The sequence below is a fragment of the Populus trichocarpa genome, chromosome 13 (assembly GCF_000002775.5).
Source record: "Populus trichocarpa isolate Nisqually-1 chromosome 13, P.trichocarpa_v4.1, whole genome shotgun sequence".
Classification (NCBI taxonomy): domain Eukaryota; kingdom Viridiplantae; phylum Streptophyta; class Magnoliopsida; order Malpighiales; family Salicaceae; genus Populus; species Populus trichocarpa.
This window is the reverse complement of record NC_037297.2, coordinates 4658718-4674241: the sequence shown is the minus strand read 5'-3', so window position 1 is coordinate 4674241 and position 15524 is coordinate 4658718. Positions and strand designations below refer to the sequence as shown.

General features: G+C 34.0%; 2 protein-coding genes across 2 annotated transcripts; both read right to left on the bottom strand.

Annotated features, from left to right (window-relative positions):
• Positions 1-1209: 1209 nt before the first annotated feature.
• Positions 1210-4249, bottom strand: LOC112323812 (membrin-11). Its single transcript, XM_024583324.2, has 4 exons — positions 3797-4249; positions 2397-2517; positions 2158-2307; positions 1210-1527 (listed from the first exon to the last, which is right to left on the bottom strand). Exons 1-4 carry the CDS (start codon positions 4039-4041, stop codon positions 1366-1368), a joined length of 678 nt encoding a protein of 225 aa, XP_024439092.1. The 5' UTR covers positions 4042-4249; the 3' UTR covers positions 1210-1365.
• Positions 4250-5621: 1372 nt separating this feature from the next.
• LOC7482373 (protein RRP6-like 2) lies at positions 5622-15247 on the bottom strand. The gene is made up of 14 exons (XM_002319146.4): positions 14411-15247; positions 12001-12156; positions 11649-11807; positions 11487-11570; positions 10878-10957; positions 10666-10716; positions 9195-9303; positions 8658-8740; positions 8393-8438; positions 8156-8243; positions 7881-8050; positions 6965-7219; positions 6782-6883; positions 5622-6360 (listed from the first exon to the last, which is right to left on the bottom strand). Exons 1-14 carry the CDS (start codon positions 15104-15106, stop codon positions 5704-5706), a joined length of 2736 nt encoding a protein of 911 aa, XP_002319182.4. The 5' UTR covers positions 15107-15247; the 3' UTR covers positions 5622-5703.
• Between the last annotated feature and the right edge of the window lie 277 nt (positions 15248-15524).

Genomic DNA, 15524 nt, shown 5'->3' with positions numbered 1-15524 from the left:
ATTTTGGAGAATCACGCTACAATTAAGTAAGCTTGGAATCAAGATAAAAAAAATTAATCCTTTTATTTAATTTTATTTTTTATTTATTAATAGATAATTCATTTATATCATATAGGTTGTGTGATTTTTAACACAAGATATAAAAAACAAGTCAAAAAATATTTGAAAAAAAAACTTTTAGATTAGAATGACGTGATGGTTTGAAAGGATTTTAAATCATTGTACATCACGAAGGTTGTGCAGGTAGAATATATTCAGCACGTCACATTCGAATGATTCGTGCAATTATCATACTCCAGTATAAAGAACGAAAACTGAAACCGGCTTGAATTAGTCAAATAATGAGCCTTCAACATATTTGTGTGGTAGATGAGCCTCCAAACACCCCTAATAGAGAAATAGAGAAAAGGCCGAAAGAGTTTTAATTACTAAGACCATGTTTGTTTTAAGTGTATTTTTAAAAATTATTTTCTAAATTTTAATATATTTATTTTTATATATATTTATTTATTATTAAAAAATTAATCAACATAAAAAAAATTCAAATAATAGAAAATTTTATTTAGTTTTCATGAAAATATTTTTCTTTTATTTAAAGACTTTCTAGAAATTGTGAAAAAATAAAAAATATCTTATTATTTATTGATTATATTAAATTTGATTCTCCAATCATTTAATTGCTATATATTTTATTTTAATTTTTTTAAATTTTATTCCTTAAAATTTAATTTAATTTTTATATTAACTTTGATCCTCATTCTTTTTCGATCTTTTGATTGCTATATATTTTATTTTGAATTTTTTTAAAATTTTGTTTCTTAGAATTTGATTTAATTTGATATTTATATCAATTTTAGTCCTCATTCATTTTATTATTATTTAATTCTCTTATTCTTTTCTTAATTATTATTTAATTCTCTTATTCTTTTCTTAATTAAAATTTTTTATCTATAAAATTTAATTCTCATTCTTTTGATTGTTATTTGTTTTCCTCTTATTTATTTTTTAATTAAAATTTTTTATTTATCATGTTTAGTTTTTATTTTTTTAATTACTATTTATTTTATTTAAAATAATATATGCATTTTTTTATCTATCAACTCTTCTATCTGAAAACTACAACGAACTATTTTGGTTTGTTTTGCAGCAACAGCAAATGAAACTTTTCAGTCATATAACCTCCTCTTCTGACTACATACAAAAAAAAAATTAAAAAAAAATAATTATTCAGAAATTGAACATTTCAAAAGGAGAGCCAATAGCCTTTCTTCCCAATCCATCCTATAAGATTATGTATTTTTCAAGTACAAATTCCTTAGCTTCGAACCGAACAGCCATCTATGAAGATGAAAAAACAAGCGCTCTTCAACCACTTGACCTAACGAGAAAATACAAGATGACAAGGGTAATAAGCATTCCAAAATATTTGATCCATCTATCGAAACGGTTGCGCCTCTCGATCAGCCTCAGTACAGCATTGGAGAGCCCCACTGTATTAAGCACATCCAATGCCTTGCGTTGTGCCCTCTGTACCAGGCAACAGTTACAATCAAGAAAGATGGTTTCAGGATGAATTTTTTTTTTTTTCAACTCACAACATATAAAATTATTTAAAACATCTACTAAAACCTATATTCCCACCGATAACATCTTGTAAACTGACAGCAATTTCTCTCTGTTCTTTTTAAGAGATAGAGAGGTTAATTAGGGCATGAAAACATTAACATCCATACACTGTGATCCAGTTATGTAGGTAATTAGAAAGTGCACAGTTGAAGGCAACCACCATTTCCATCTAGGTTTTCTATAGCTAAAGAATTTCCTAGCTCTACAAGGCTTTAAAATAATCACTAGTGAGTTCAACCCCTGCCAGCACCACACAGGAGCCACTTATGCCCCTTGATAACAAGACAAATATATATAGAGCTTATCATTATTTGTTTGTTTTATCAATAATTCTAAACATATAAAACTGGGGTGGTTATTTTGCTTGTTAGTGGATTAGAAAACATAAATGTGGATGGGATTATTGCAATATTACGATACCCCACATAATTGCAAAATATGCCTTTTAGTGAAGAATGGCAGCGCATATTCTATGGGCAGATGATATGCGATTTTGAGTATGCAAGGAATTGATCACACTATCAAAAATACCTTTAAGCGTTCCCTTTGTTCTGAATATTTGGAAAGAATGGCTGCTCCAGTTGATATTGAATCTGCCAGCATTCTTTTTGAATTATGAACTGACTGCATTGCTTGTGCTTCTTCATCGAATATTCTCAAAACATGAGCTGAATCACCATTCTGGAATATAAAATAGACACCACATAGTAAGTAAAGTTTCCGAGCTCTCTGACCAGTTGGATACATTAAACAATAAGCAGAAAACATACAGCTCTTCCAAGCAACTCTGCTCTCTCCTGAGCTTCCTTCATCCGTCTTTGATTCCTTGCAAAATACCTATCCAAACTCTCTTTCAATGACCCAGCCTCTTCAGCTACTAGCTCCACCTTTCTGTGCAATAAAGCATCAAGTTTATCAAATCAATATCCCAACCATCACATCATGATGATGATGATGATGATGATGATGATGATGTCGTCATCATCATCATAAAAAAAAAAAATAGAAGCCCGTTGCTTGAAGGAAAAGACAACCTGTGTAGTTTCTACACAACTTGGTTTTCATTCTGTCAACATTAGATATATCGAAATGGGCAAGCTGAGGTTTACTAAGAAAACTCCTGAACTTGAAATAGGGAGCATACAACAACATATCAGAATACAACATTTCAAAAGGCCACAGTGTGCTTGAAACAATATCACAAAATATTTTGACATCTGAAATAGCTGTAATCATTTAAATATTAATGAGAGAAATCCACTAGTCGATCCCAGGAAAGAGCCTAATTCAACTACTCAAGTGAAAAGCTCTAATAGAGGTGATTCCCTAGATGGAAACTTGTTCCAAATATCTCAAGTTAAAATTATGAGGCATGAGTTCAAAAGACAAAAAGTACTATCATCCCAACTATGCGGATGGTTTAATCAAAAGGTTCTTTGATAGTACAAAAATCACATGTATAATAAATAAGATACATCTTCTGGCTCTGCTCTTTAGCAACAACTATGTAGAAAGCCATAATCCCAAACACTCTTCATGGATAGAATATTATCTGATGTTTATCAAAAACAATGAGAATGTTTATCAAAGTGAGTGATTATAAATAATTGTAGTTAAATTACGGCATGTAGTAAATGTGAATATAAAAATGATGAATTACAGATAAACCATACATGATCAAAATAGTCTTCTAGCGTTTTCTTGGTAGAGAACTTATCCCCCATGTCTATCATGAAATAGATAGGTGGTTGAAATAAATTTAAGCAGGCGGATGTCTTGACATTAACGTACAACAAAATAGAAGATCTTGAATCCCCACTAACTTTGGCTTCCTATATTCTACCTTCGAATACCAATTTTGAATCTAAAATTCAAGGGGCTTTAAGCATCCTTGCAATCAGAAGATCAATTACAGTCTGCAAATTTAACACTCTTTTTCAGAAGATCACTTACATTTAGCAAGAAATGAATAGATCATAATAATATATATATATATATATAAAGCACATTGATCCTTCAATTAAAAGAACATCAAAAATCAAGAAAAGAGAGTAATTGAAAAAGAAAAAAATACAATCAAAACCAATGCGCCTTTGTTTACACATTCACATCACGCAAAACAGAAACCCTAACTTATATATATAAAGAGAGAGAAGAAAGAATAGGATACCTTCTCCAGAGATCGCGTTGAGGTTTGGCTTGAACAGAGCGCCAGAGACGATCCATATCGGCACAAAGAGAAAGAACCTGAGAGATATCCTTCTTGACAACGAAAGATAGCTCAGGTGAATCTAATCCTCCACTAGAAGTCGAGTTCTCCAGTCGCTCCAGTCTCTCGATCCCATCTTGTGCTCTCATTAGCAACTTCTTCGCACTCTGGTATATTTCCGATAGTGTCCCTCCTCCTCCTTCCATCGCCGTTCTTCGATTTCGTTATCCTACTGAGGGAGGATTTTTGTCTCTGATAAAAGAAAGATAGTTGCGATTTTTATTTTATATTTTATTTATAAATTACGAAATGAATTCTTAGAAATTGAAAGAGCCCAGGAGAAAAGAAAAGGAGAAGAAGAGGAGATTCGATTTTTCATTGAAATGAATTCAAGAACGAAATGGATTGGTGTCGGAAAGAGAGAAGGGACGCGTCATTGATCCAATAAAAATGTGCCACGTCACGTCATATAGTGAATTACATTAAAAACATTTACTCACAATTCACTTGGGATTACAACAATGTTTTTTTTTCTTTTTTATCAATTTAATTCTTTAATATTATGTTTATTAGGATTTAAGGTTACCAATTTATTTCAATTTTTATTTTATGTGGTTATTGTTATATTATAAAATTATCTTGATGTTAAGTTTACGATGAATTTCACAAAAAAAAAATTATTATTTATAAAAGATTGAAAATCATCAGCAAATAAAAAATAAAACAAAAAACAAATGACATGTTTTTTTATAAAGAATATGGTGTCAATTCTATTTTTTTTAGTGATTGATTTTTGTTTTAATTTGAGTTTTTTGTGATGTGTTTTTTGAGAATTGAGGTTTATAGTGTTTTTTTATTATTATTTTTTTATGGTTATATTGATCACTAAAACTCGTTATTTTTTTTATGTTTTGTTTGATAAAAAAATAATTTAATTTTATTATTTAAAAATGATTAAAAAGTAGAGGACCAAAATTACATAAGTGAATTATTTAAAGGCCCTTTTTTTAAACAAAGAATGTTACAGTCTCTTTTCCATATTTTTTGCCTTTGGGTTTTGTCAAAAAATCATTTTTAATCCTTTCAGTTTTGCAATTACAAGGTTAGGTCCAGAATTTCATTTTTCTTTCATTTGAATCTCTGAATTTAAAAAACAAGATTATCGGATTACAATAAAGAAGAGAGAAATTTGACAAAAACCAACTTTTTAACGACAAATCTCTTTTTTTTTTATATCAATAAATTTCATTTTCTTATGGAAGTTCAATTTAGATCGGAATTTTATTTTGTTTTGGGTTAAATGTTTTTTTTTTTTGGTAGGTTAAATGGTAATTTAATACCTCAAATGGGTGGTGTGGGTCATTTGAGGTCTCTAAGATGTATGGATGAAAACATTGGTTTAAATGGGTTTTTTTTTTAGTTTAACGTGGATGTCCGGGTTAGCTTGCGCGCACGTCGACTAATCCCACGAGCCTTGAAGTTAACGACCATGTAAACCTCTAGTGGCTATCATATGAGCAACCACAGGGCTCAAACCTGATACCATAAAGAAAACAAACATCTTGATCCCAAGTTCTTACCACTAGGTCACCACCTAGATAGTTTAAATAAGTTTTTCACTCGTAGGGGTGGCTGCGAGGCATTTCACATGTGGTGATCCCAACCACGTTGCATGAATTCCATGTTGCATGAATTCCATGAAAGCATCAAGTTTTCGACGCCAATGTAGAGGTTGCTTATGATAGGAGGACAGAAACCGTAGACTAAAATGCTGCAATCCGGGATCTATAGTAAATTGTGAGATTGCATTAGATTTCCAAGAGTTGAAGCGTTGTTTTCTTTTTTTACAACTAAGACTCAAAATTCCCTCATCGGAAGGTTGCACTCCGATTCCCAGTTGCTGGAAAGGCCTGACGTCTTCTGCCTTGGCGATATTCTCCTGTCTCGTCATCCTTTTGCATTTTAGCTCCTGGTGAACTTTTTATCGTACCCACAGAGTCAAGCACGCCCCTCTGATTTTTGGCACTCCCTACTTTCAACCTACCTGCCGGATCTTCACCAGATCTTAGTGCAGTAGTATAATCAAATGGCTTCAGCTTCAAACCGCCACTTGGTTCTCCAGATTTCTTAACTTCTGCAGTTTTTTTATTTTGATTACCGGATGGGAAGCACTTTTGGAAACTCATAGACAAATCAGCTAGAGAAACAGGTTCCTCTCCATCTGTTTCCAAAGCAGATCCTGAAGATTTGTCATCCCCATTGGCATTTGTAGTTTTGGAATCGTCTCTATCTGGTTCTGCAATATGAGTGTTTTGTTCCATGTCTGAATCATTGTCCAACAGTATTATATCTTGCAAACTAGAACCAGTAGCTGGGACATCCAAAGATTCTTCAGGATGTGAAATTTCAGAAACTCCAATGGGCTCTTCTACTACTACTTTTGGAGGTTCATTGATGCCCATAAATGAATGGAATGGAAGGTTTACTGAGGATCTTATCTTTTCTAACTTGATCTTTTCCTTGACCTAAATATTTGAAAAACAAAAAAGTCAACCAGAAGTCAAAATAGATACAAGGATTTTTAACCAAGCATAAAAAGGCAGTAAAGATGCATCAAGACAACTTCCTCAGTTGAGCATGTTGACATCCAAGTTTTGTTCCATGGTATGAATAAGTTGCACAGTGGAACTGCCAATAAGGATGAAAGTTCCCATTCCAAATAATGACAGTCAAGTGGCAAAAAAAAAAACAAAAAGGGCAAAAACATTGCCATTCCTTCACTCTCAGTTTAGTGTGTGTGAGAGAGACTGATTTTAATCCAAAATTAATATGCTCGGAAATTCAAGCACAAAGCAGACCACCCAAGTGAAAGATCCATTACTATTTTCTAGATTATCTGCTGTCTACATTGTTGAAAAGGAAGCAAAGTCAAGGTAGAACGTTCACCTTTTTATCAGTATCAAGTTTCCTCTTTGCAACTGCACCCCCAAGAAGTGCTCCAAAAGCACCAGTTGGCTTCTTGAGAACCTGAACAGTTGCTCCAGCAACCTGTACAGAAACAAGTGAACATGTTAGTCTAAGGATATCTAACAAGGATAAGTTTCGATCAACTTATCAAATATTTACAACCTTAGCTGTTGGAGATGCATCTGAAATATAACTACTGGATCCAGTATTCACTTCACCATTTGCACCATGATGTTTGGCAGAGCTTCCTTGTCCACCTCTGCCAAGTTCAACAATACTGCTTCCCTGCTTCAGAAGCCCCTTTTCCAGCTGCGCAGAAGTTTCATGGCAGGCAGCCACACCGCTGTTCATTCCATTGCCACCAGGAATGCTTTGCGCTTCAGATCCATCATTAGCTTCTGTCTCTTCTTGTGAGGGCTTAATAAAATATATCTTTCAGTTATAAGAAGCACAAAAGGAAGAGAAAAAAAAGAAGAAAAAAAGCAGCAGCAGCATGCACAGCAAAGTAAGAATCCAAAGTTTATCCTCATTAAGTCTCCAGCCCTGCAGGTAACATGATTACAAATTTATTTCGAAAGACCTTCTGAATTTTGAGCAGTTACTAAACAAACCTAGCCATGCAGGAAGACAATTCAGCTTGCCCTGAACTCATTCTACTTGCCCAGCTTTCCAAATTAGAGTGCAACTTTGTAGTTGCCAAGGCTCGTTAACCTTGAGTGAACAGGTTGCTTCACTTTAAGCAAATAAAACCACTGCTTTGCCTAGAATATCAAGTCTTCCATTTTTCTTTCTTTCTTTCTTTCTTTTTTTTTTTTTTGAGAATCAAGAATATCAATAGTTTTTATTTCAGAACTGAAGTCAAGATAACATGACACAAAATGGGTTGAATTCTCAGCCTTTTATCATGCCAGGTAGGGGGGCTGGCCCTCAATTAAATAGTTAGTTGATCTACGAGTAACACATGAATTTGTAATCTAGGCATCCTTGTAAGTTAAGATTCATAATAGTCCCCATACAGGACTGAGACACCTCTATAATATATGTGGAGATCATCAAATTTGTGCAAGCAAAGTCTTACTATTTCCATGTGTCTCTCCTTTAAATGTTGAACAGCAGCTTCAAATGCAGCAGAGGTTTGCATGGAGTGCCTAATGATGCTAACAACAGAACTAAGGTGCCGTTCAATATATGAGTGCTTTGATTTCAGCAGTTGACGTAATTTGCTAATTGTAACAGGCATCTCTTTGGCTTTCACCATTTCCAAACAAAAGAGGATTTAAGAGTCAGCCTTTACCATAAGATATTCACAAACAAACTAAGTTGAAGTTATGGCAAATTTGAGAAGATTCTTACCAATTTCAAGAAGAGTTTTGTTAGGCAATATATAACCTGTGCTCTCATCTTCTGCACGGGCAATGGCATCTCTCCACTCATAAAGCCCCTGGAATTCATACAAAGAAATGGAGTACACAAAATACCCTGGGTTAAAACAGGAGACTATAATAACTCGGCAACAAAGTTATATCTATGCAGTATAGTCCACTCAGTTTGACAAATTAAAGAAGTAAATGACAATAAGCAACTACTTACCGCAACAATGGCAAGCTGCTGAGCATTGAAACCAGCACTAGGCAACCTAAATCAAGACATAATTACACCCAGAAAAAAGCATAGAAATTAGTGCTGGTTGATTTTGTTCCAAGATACAGTAATTACTGAGAAAAAGAAAGGCACAGAAACAGCCCAAATTTTCAGAAAGAAAGACATTCCAAAAAAAAAACAGCATTGCTGTGTGAAATATCACACAGCTCATGTGATGGTACATAGAATCATAACTAAATCGTCAGTAACATACCCATACATGTTGAGATACGAGTTTTCAGTGAAAAGCTCCTTCTCATACAGCTGCATGCATACATCATAACTGCGTTTGTAGACCTGTTATCAACTACAACTCACTCAATATTGTAATGTTGTAGTTAAAGAATTACCATATCCTATTTTTAAGATCATAATCGACTGCAGTAATCAGATGAAGGAAAGCATTCCCAGTTCCCACAAAAGATTACATGGAAGAAATCAAAACTGTAGCACTAAAAGACTCATAACAACATAAAACAGAGATGTTAAATACAATGTTCAATTTTACAGACATTCAAGAAATCTGGTATTTTTCATGTGTCTTCACTTACCCAGAGACATGCAAATCAAAGAAAATATGAGAAATATTGCCAAGCAAGAATAATGCCAGCCAAAATAAACGACTCATACCCCATATAAAACAGAGGAAAGGACAGATGACAAGTCACATTTCATCCCCTGTTCTCCGTCGTCTCATTCTCTCATATAGTTGAACAATCTAGAAAATGCCTATTGTTTATCAAAACCATACCTCTAACAAAGGAGGATCAGCATTTTCATTGTCAATAGGCTTTGAGAGTAACAGAGCTCTCATCAAATCATATATATGCAGCAGATAGTGGGTATCTTCTCTGGCATATCTGTCACCAAAAAAGAGTTGCCAATTAGATAATTGAAGAAAGTTAGCATCATCAGCTTTCACCGAAACCAAAATTAATAATGCAAATGACAATGAAGGAAAAACAACAGAGCGATATGAGCGAGCTAGAAAGACTTCACAGAGTATCATGCAAGTCCTAACCCATCTTGTTTCTAAACAACAAATTGTATATGATGAATTACAAACTTGCACAATTGGAAAATTATTTAGAAAGAAACTTTACTACTAGATGGAACTTTTTGCACAAAATACCAACAATGTGTTAATAAACACCTGAAACATCTCGCTTTGTAAAGTGAAATTTCCTTCCATGCCCATCTCACTTGTGGACCATGCAACTAACACTGGCCTTTTTCTTCCATTTTTCACTAATGAACAGTATTTAACAGATATGTTTTTCTGTGCCTCTATTTCTTTTTTATAGATTTCTTGTTTTTATTTCCTCCACGATTTCCCCATTCAATTTTTTTATTCTCTTATTGACATATTAACATTTACAATTATCTAAATTGAAGTTCTTAAATGATATTTATAAAAGAAATCAACTATAGAAACATCATTCTTCCAGAAACCAGATATCCGTGTATCAGAAGAACAGCCTCATGCTCAGAAGATGAAATTTTTGGCAGGTATAACAGAAAATTAGACAGAAATTGATCAATTTTGATTGAAATATACACTTGACATGAGTGAATAAAATAGCATGAGCAAGAAAATCTTTGTACGTGAGAAGCTGTCACACTCCACTAAAAGAGCACTATGAGGAGTTGTTGCATGAAACAAACTACTACTCAACAGCCATTTTTTTTCATGCTTCTGCAACCTACTACCCCACATTAGAGATCAGATCAGAGCATAAGCTGGAGTCTTGAGCAAATATTTCATAATCAGTTTTACAAATGCACAGGTAAACTCAGATTTATTTAGATGGACAGTCAAGGATATTTTTGGTGTTTACAAGAGTCAACTAGGTTCAAAAAGTTGGCAAGGATAATTTTTCCAGCTATGCAGTCGAAGATATTTGCCATGCGACATTACTACAAGAATGTGTAATATCAAATGGTTTCCAATCTCTGGGGAAAAATGATACCATAAGATGTCCACGATATCTGACAATATATAGTCAGTGTAGTCTAAAATGAAGTTCATCACAGTAATATTTCTTTCTTTCTTTCTTTGATTTTTTTTATTTTTTTGTCATCCAAAGAATTTCTGATTCTTTGTAAATTACTGACAACAACTATTCCTTATATCAAATGGCTTACATTCAGGCAAGTTCAACATAAAATGTGCAAGGGACAAGTTTGGAAAACAAAAGACAATTTCAAAATTATGTATTCACCTTATCATCTCATCAGGAAGAGGGCGTAGTCTCCAATCTGCATTCTGGTATCTGCAATGAACAAACAGGTCATCTTTACTTAAAATTTTGTATTAAAAAACACGCACAAGAAAACAAGCACATGTTGCACTCTGGTAAAACACAAATGTGCGAAGTTATATGAATCAAGCCATAAGCAGTGGCAGATCAAGTGATTACATGAGAGGACCTACTCTTTATTGGCAGTAACCCCACAAAAGTGATGTAAGAGGTGCTCCAAACTATTTCTTTCCAACTTCAGCACTCTTGAGGCCTGAGGATTGAAACAAATGTTAATCATAAGAAGCACCAAATGCTAATGGATGCTATAGAAGAAGGAAAAAAAGAAAGAAATTTTTTCGGACAAAAAATAACACAAAATTGGTTATTTTATCCACTGATATGTGCAAGAAAAGGGGTCTTAACACATTTGTTTAAAAAAGGCACAGGAACTTAACAATTGATTTCCATAGCCAGACCCTCCTACCTTGCTTGAATCAAAGACACAAAAATCGACATTAAGAAACTACTTGATAGATAACAAAGAAAATGACCAACCTAATTTATTTAATGACAGAAGAGGTTGTACATGAGAAAAATCAAATTGCACAAGATCATATGGCATACTGCCAAATTGGCACAAGCAAACCATCAACTAACTATGATGCCAGATTTTCTGAATAAAACATTGCAAAAATGAGTTTGCAGAGTCATGGTATACAATGTTGACATAAAGAACCATTGAGTAACAAGAAAAATAAAATCAAGTGACTAGGAGAAGTGATAAAGTCAAAGTACAAGACCTGTCCGGTATCAAAAAGATTGCAGATATATATGCCAAAGTCCTGTTGAAGCCACACAACATCTCGATCTGCTCCATGCATGACCTAATTAAATTAAATGCTATCACAAATATGAAGAAACCTGACACAATGAAGCAAGAAAAAAGAACTTCAATACCAGACCTTTCTCTTGGCAGGATCCTTGAAAACTTCCCTAAGATATGGGCCAACATGTATTCGAAGTTTTAAAGTATCTACAATAAAATCCTCAGTTCTGGTAGAAATTTGCATTAAGCATGTCAATCCTTGAAAAGATCGATATTGATTGTGCTCCAAATCAACCTGAACATTCCATCAAGCATGTTGAGAATGATTTATGATAAGAAAAAAATAATCACATGATGAAAGCTGCAATACAATATAAAAAGTTTGTGCATTTGAAAACTCTAGAAAGAAACCAAATGGCATTCATAAGACATCTATGTTTGGTTATTCAATGGTTATATCTTGTAACAACAATTGAAATAGTTTTTACCGCAAATTCATTTACACCACGCAATTTAGCTGCCAATTCCTTCAAATCCTTGACTTCTTCCACAAGCTTAAATGAAGTACTCTCTATTGGAAGAGGTGGTGCAGGCTCAACATCTCCAGTACTTTTATCCATGAAATCAAGAACAGATAGCCTTTCCTGTACACATGAAAGAGCAATAATTAGAAGCTAACTAGAGTCTTCTCTCTTTCAGAAAGCAAAAGGCTACTAAAGTTGAATGAGAACAATAAATCAATAGCTACATCCAAATCTTATTGCGTTGGTAAAGAAATTCTAGACAGCAAGCATGTATAAACAGGAAAAACCAACAGCCTTTCAAACACATAGTGGTACACCAAAAGATAGTTAATGATGTAACAAGAACACATATTCTGTCAGATTATATAGAACCCATCACCAATTGAAACATAATCATGCATAGAACTAACATAATCAGAAGGTCGCGTGATCATGTAAATGGATTGGGAAAACAAATACTTCATTCATGGATAGAGCTGTCAGCATCTGCCTCTTTGCTATGAATTCTAGTTGCAATGAAAACCTATGGGTGATATTCAGTACTCCTTCACAAATCCCTCAATCAAGGTTGTTTAGGCTGGGAAGATAATAGAAGAACCCTGCTATTGTCAAAAGAAAGGTTTCCCGATCATGGAAATCACCTTTCAAGGATTAAAACTTTGTGGCACAGAATATTTCGAAAATAAGGATATTTCCAAGCCAGGGAAAACTGTAAACAATGCACCCAGCAGATCTCATGGAGGGCAGTTGGACACCTATAAACGAAAGTAACAAATGAATCCTGTGGAAATAACTAAATTAACTTCATTGGCTATGTCTCCAGCTTAGGAATCATTTTGGCAGTAATACTAACATCAACCAATTGTTATAAAAATTAAAAAAAATTAAAAAAAAAACACTGAATATTTTAGGTATTCAGATCCATGTAAGATAAAAATTACAACAAGAGATGCTTATAACAGTAAAGATTAATTGAACTTCTTTTAATACAGGCCAGATACCAAGACTAGCTATATTTTTATAGAGCAATCAAAATATTTACAGATACTAACTAATCAGAGGTCATTCCAGGTGCTTGGGAAATGAAATTAACATCCCAAAATATCTGTAAAAGAAGAAATCATGAATCGAAAATTCTAAATGAGGGTGTGCATTCATCACTTCTTCAACCATGTATATAGATGCAAACCACATTGCACCATTTTTACAAAATTATTATCATTAGATCACTTGAAAGATAACGAAATTTGTTACAAGTCAAAATTCTCAAAGAACAAGAAGAGACATCCAAAATATTCAATTTTTATTCATCCAAGTTTCACTTGTCAAAAAGCTATCACGACCCTTTATATAGAAAAAACTAGAAAACACTATTGATACTGAATAGAAAAATAAAAAATAGAATTACTCACTTCAAATAGAAAAACCAGATAAGCCTAATAATACTTAATAGGAAAATAAAAATAGAAAAAAATAAAATTAAATAAAAAAATATTTATTTTTCCAAAAAAGCTCCTCGTGGGTCAATGTGAACCACCCATTGAACACTTTTGTGTGGGCCGCCCCATCGTAGTTCTAACTGTGTGGGCCACGTTATTGTGGGTCTCTAACACAATAACTTTGTGTGAGCCGCCCCCATTATGAATCCCGCCACCAAGATTTCCAAAAACAGCAAACTGACACAAACAGAAACAACACACTAGTTTTTGGACGTCTCTTTCCCAAGGGCAAAACAACATCATCGAGTCCTCCTACACAAGCACTTCTTGTTTTGCAGCCTCTTTTAACTATGATTATTCAAATCATCGACCTATGATTCACGTCCCAAAACTAATGAGGCAAAGAATAACTGGGTTTCTTACAAGTCAAAGCCATCATAGGCTAAGAACACCATAATACTCATTTTTCATCCATCCAAGTCTCATTTGCCAAAAGGCAATTACAAGAAAAAAAAACTAGAAAACCCTATTAGTATTGAATTGAAAAACAAAAAGAAAACTAGAAAAGCCTAATAATACTGAATAGAAAAACAAAATTAGAAAAAAAATAAAATTAATAAGGAAAATATTCATTTTTCCGAAACAGCTCCTGCATGGTATTCTTTCTTTTTAAGACTTTATCCCTTCATCTTTTTCTTATAACTAGTATCCAATTGACTACTCACCGACAGAGTAAACCTGTGGTACTTATATTGCAATTGATAACATGTTAGTCAATAATACTTGAGAAAAACCTAAAAAACACAACTCTGCACGCATGCTTTCCAAAAATCTAAGATTACAAATATAACAATAACCACAAACAAACAGATTAACCATATGTGAATCAAACCGAATAACACAATTTAGAATCCTCAAATGTGTAAATCACTAACCAGTGGATGAATAACCCTCAGCCCATCTTCGCTTCTCTCCAACCAAACATGATCAAAAGCCCTATTCGAATTATTAACCAATATATTATGTTCCTCTTGCGGCCTCCTTATCGTCGGTATATGAAACGGAACCTTGGCCTTATTTCCCAAAATCCACTTCTTGTTATCCGCCACTTTCACTCCTGAGTCACCACCAGCACGACTCACTGAGTCATCACTCACCGTTTTCTTCATTGACTTCTTATTCTTCTTCCCTAGCACCAATTGAAAACCATCCTCACTATCTACACCCACGACCCGACCCGTTTCCTCTCGGACTCTCCTAAATTCATCAATTGAAGCATCGAAACGCTCAAAGATCTCGTCGTTTACATTCACCAGCCAATCATACGCCTCGTCGATGTCGACATCAGTAGGGAACTGTAACTTGTCTTTGAAAATATGATTTGAAGAGGAAGACCCTATTGATTCGAGTAGCGATTGCGACTTCTCTGCGATTTCTTGAATCGGGATCTTGAATTCGTCGAAATTGTAGTAGAAATGGAAGTCTTTGTTCGATGGAATCGCGCGAGAGGAGGCGGAGAGGTTTGAAACTGAGCTAGATAATTGGGTAGCTGTTAGGGTTTGTAAAGTTTGAGATTCTTTGGGGGATTCTTCTTCTTCCGTTTCGTCCATATCCGCGTCGTTTTGGGTCATCGTTTTTGTGTTGAGAGAGAAGGCGGGAGGAGGGTTTTGTTAGGGTTTGGGTTTTAAACACGTGACATTCTTGAAGAGAATGAGAGGTCTGTTTCAGTGTTATAGTTAAGTGGGAAAGAAGGAGAGGGAGGTTGTTAGGTTTTGGTCACGTGATATGAGTTGAAATGCACGTGGAGAATGATAAACCCAGGGGGAGGGAAAATGTGCATGATGTGGATTTCGTTATGGACAATCGACACGTGGATTGCTTGTGAATTTCAGGAGTTGTTATTATTGGAAAATTACAAACAGTCAAGATTTATTCTTCACAAAAACAACTCTAAATTAATTTTAAAATCTAATTAATTTCTTCTCCAAGAACACAAAAATAATCAAAATTTAACCACTTGTATTAAATTGATTTGTGCTCTTATATTCC

Coding starts and splice junctions, on each gene's coding strand:
- LOC7482373 (XM_002319146.4), bottom strand. CDS start 15,106: ATGACCCAAAACGACGCGGATATGGACGAAACGGAAGAAGAAGAATCC. Junction 11,571..11,648: donor AGGATCCTGCCAAGAGAAAG/GTCTGGTATTGA, acceptor TAATTTAATTAG/GTCATGCATGGAGCAGATCG. Junction 6,361..6,781: donor AACTTGATACTGATAAAAAG/GTGAACGTTCTA, acceptor TCAAATATTTAG/GTCAAGGAAAAGATCAAGTT.
- LOC112323812 (XM_024583324.2), bottom strand. CDS start 4,041: ATGGAAGGAGGAGGAGGGACACTATCGGAAATATACCAGAGTGCGAAG. Junction 2,308..2,396: donor CAGAGTTGCTTGGAAGAGCT/GTATGTTTTCTG, acceptor TTTATATTCCAG/AATGGTGATTCAGCTCATGT. Junction 1,528..2,157: donor AACAAAGGGAACGCTTAAAG/GTATTTTTGATA, acceptor TGCCTGGTACAG/AGGGCACAACGCAAGGCATT.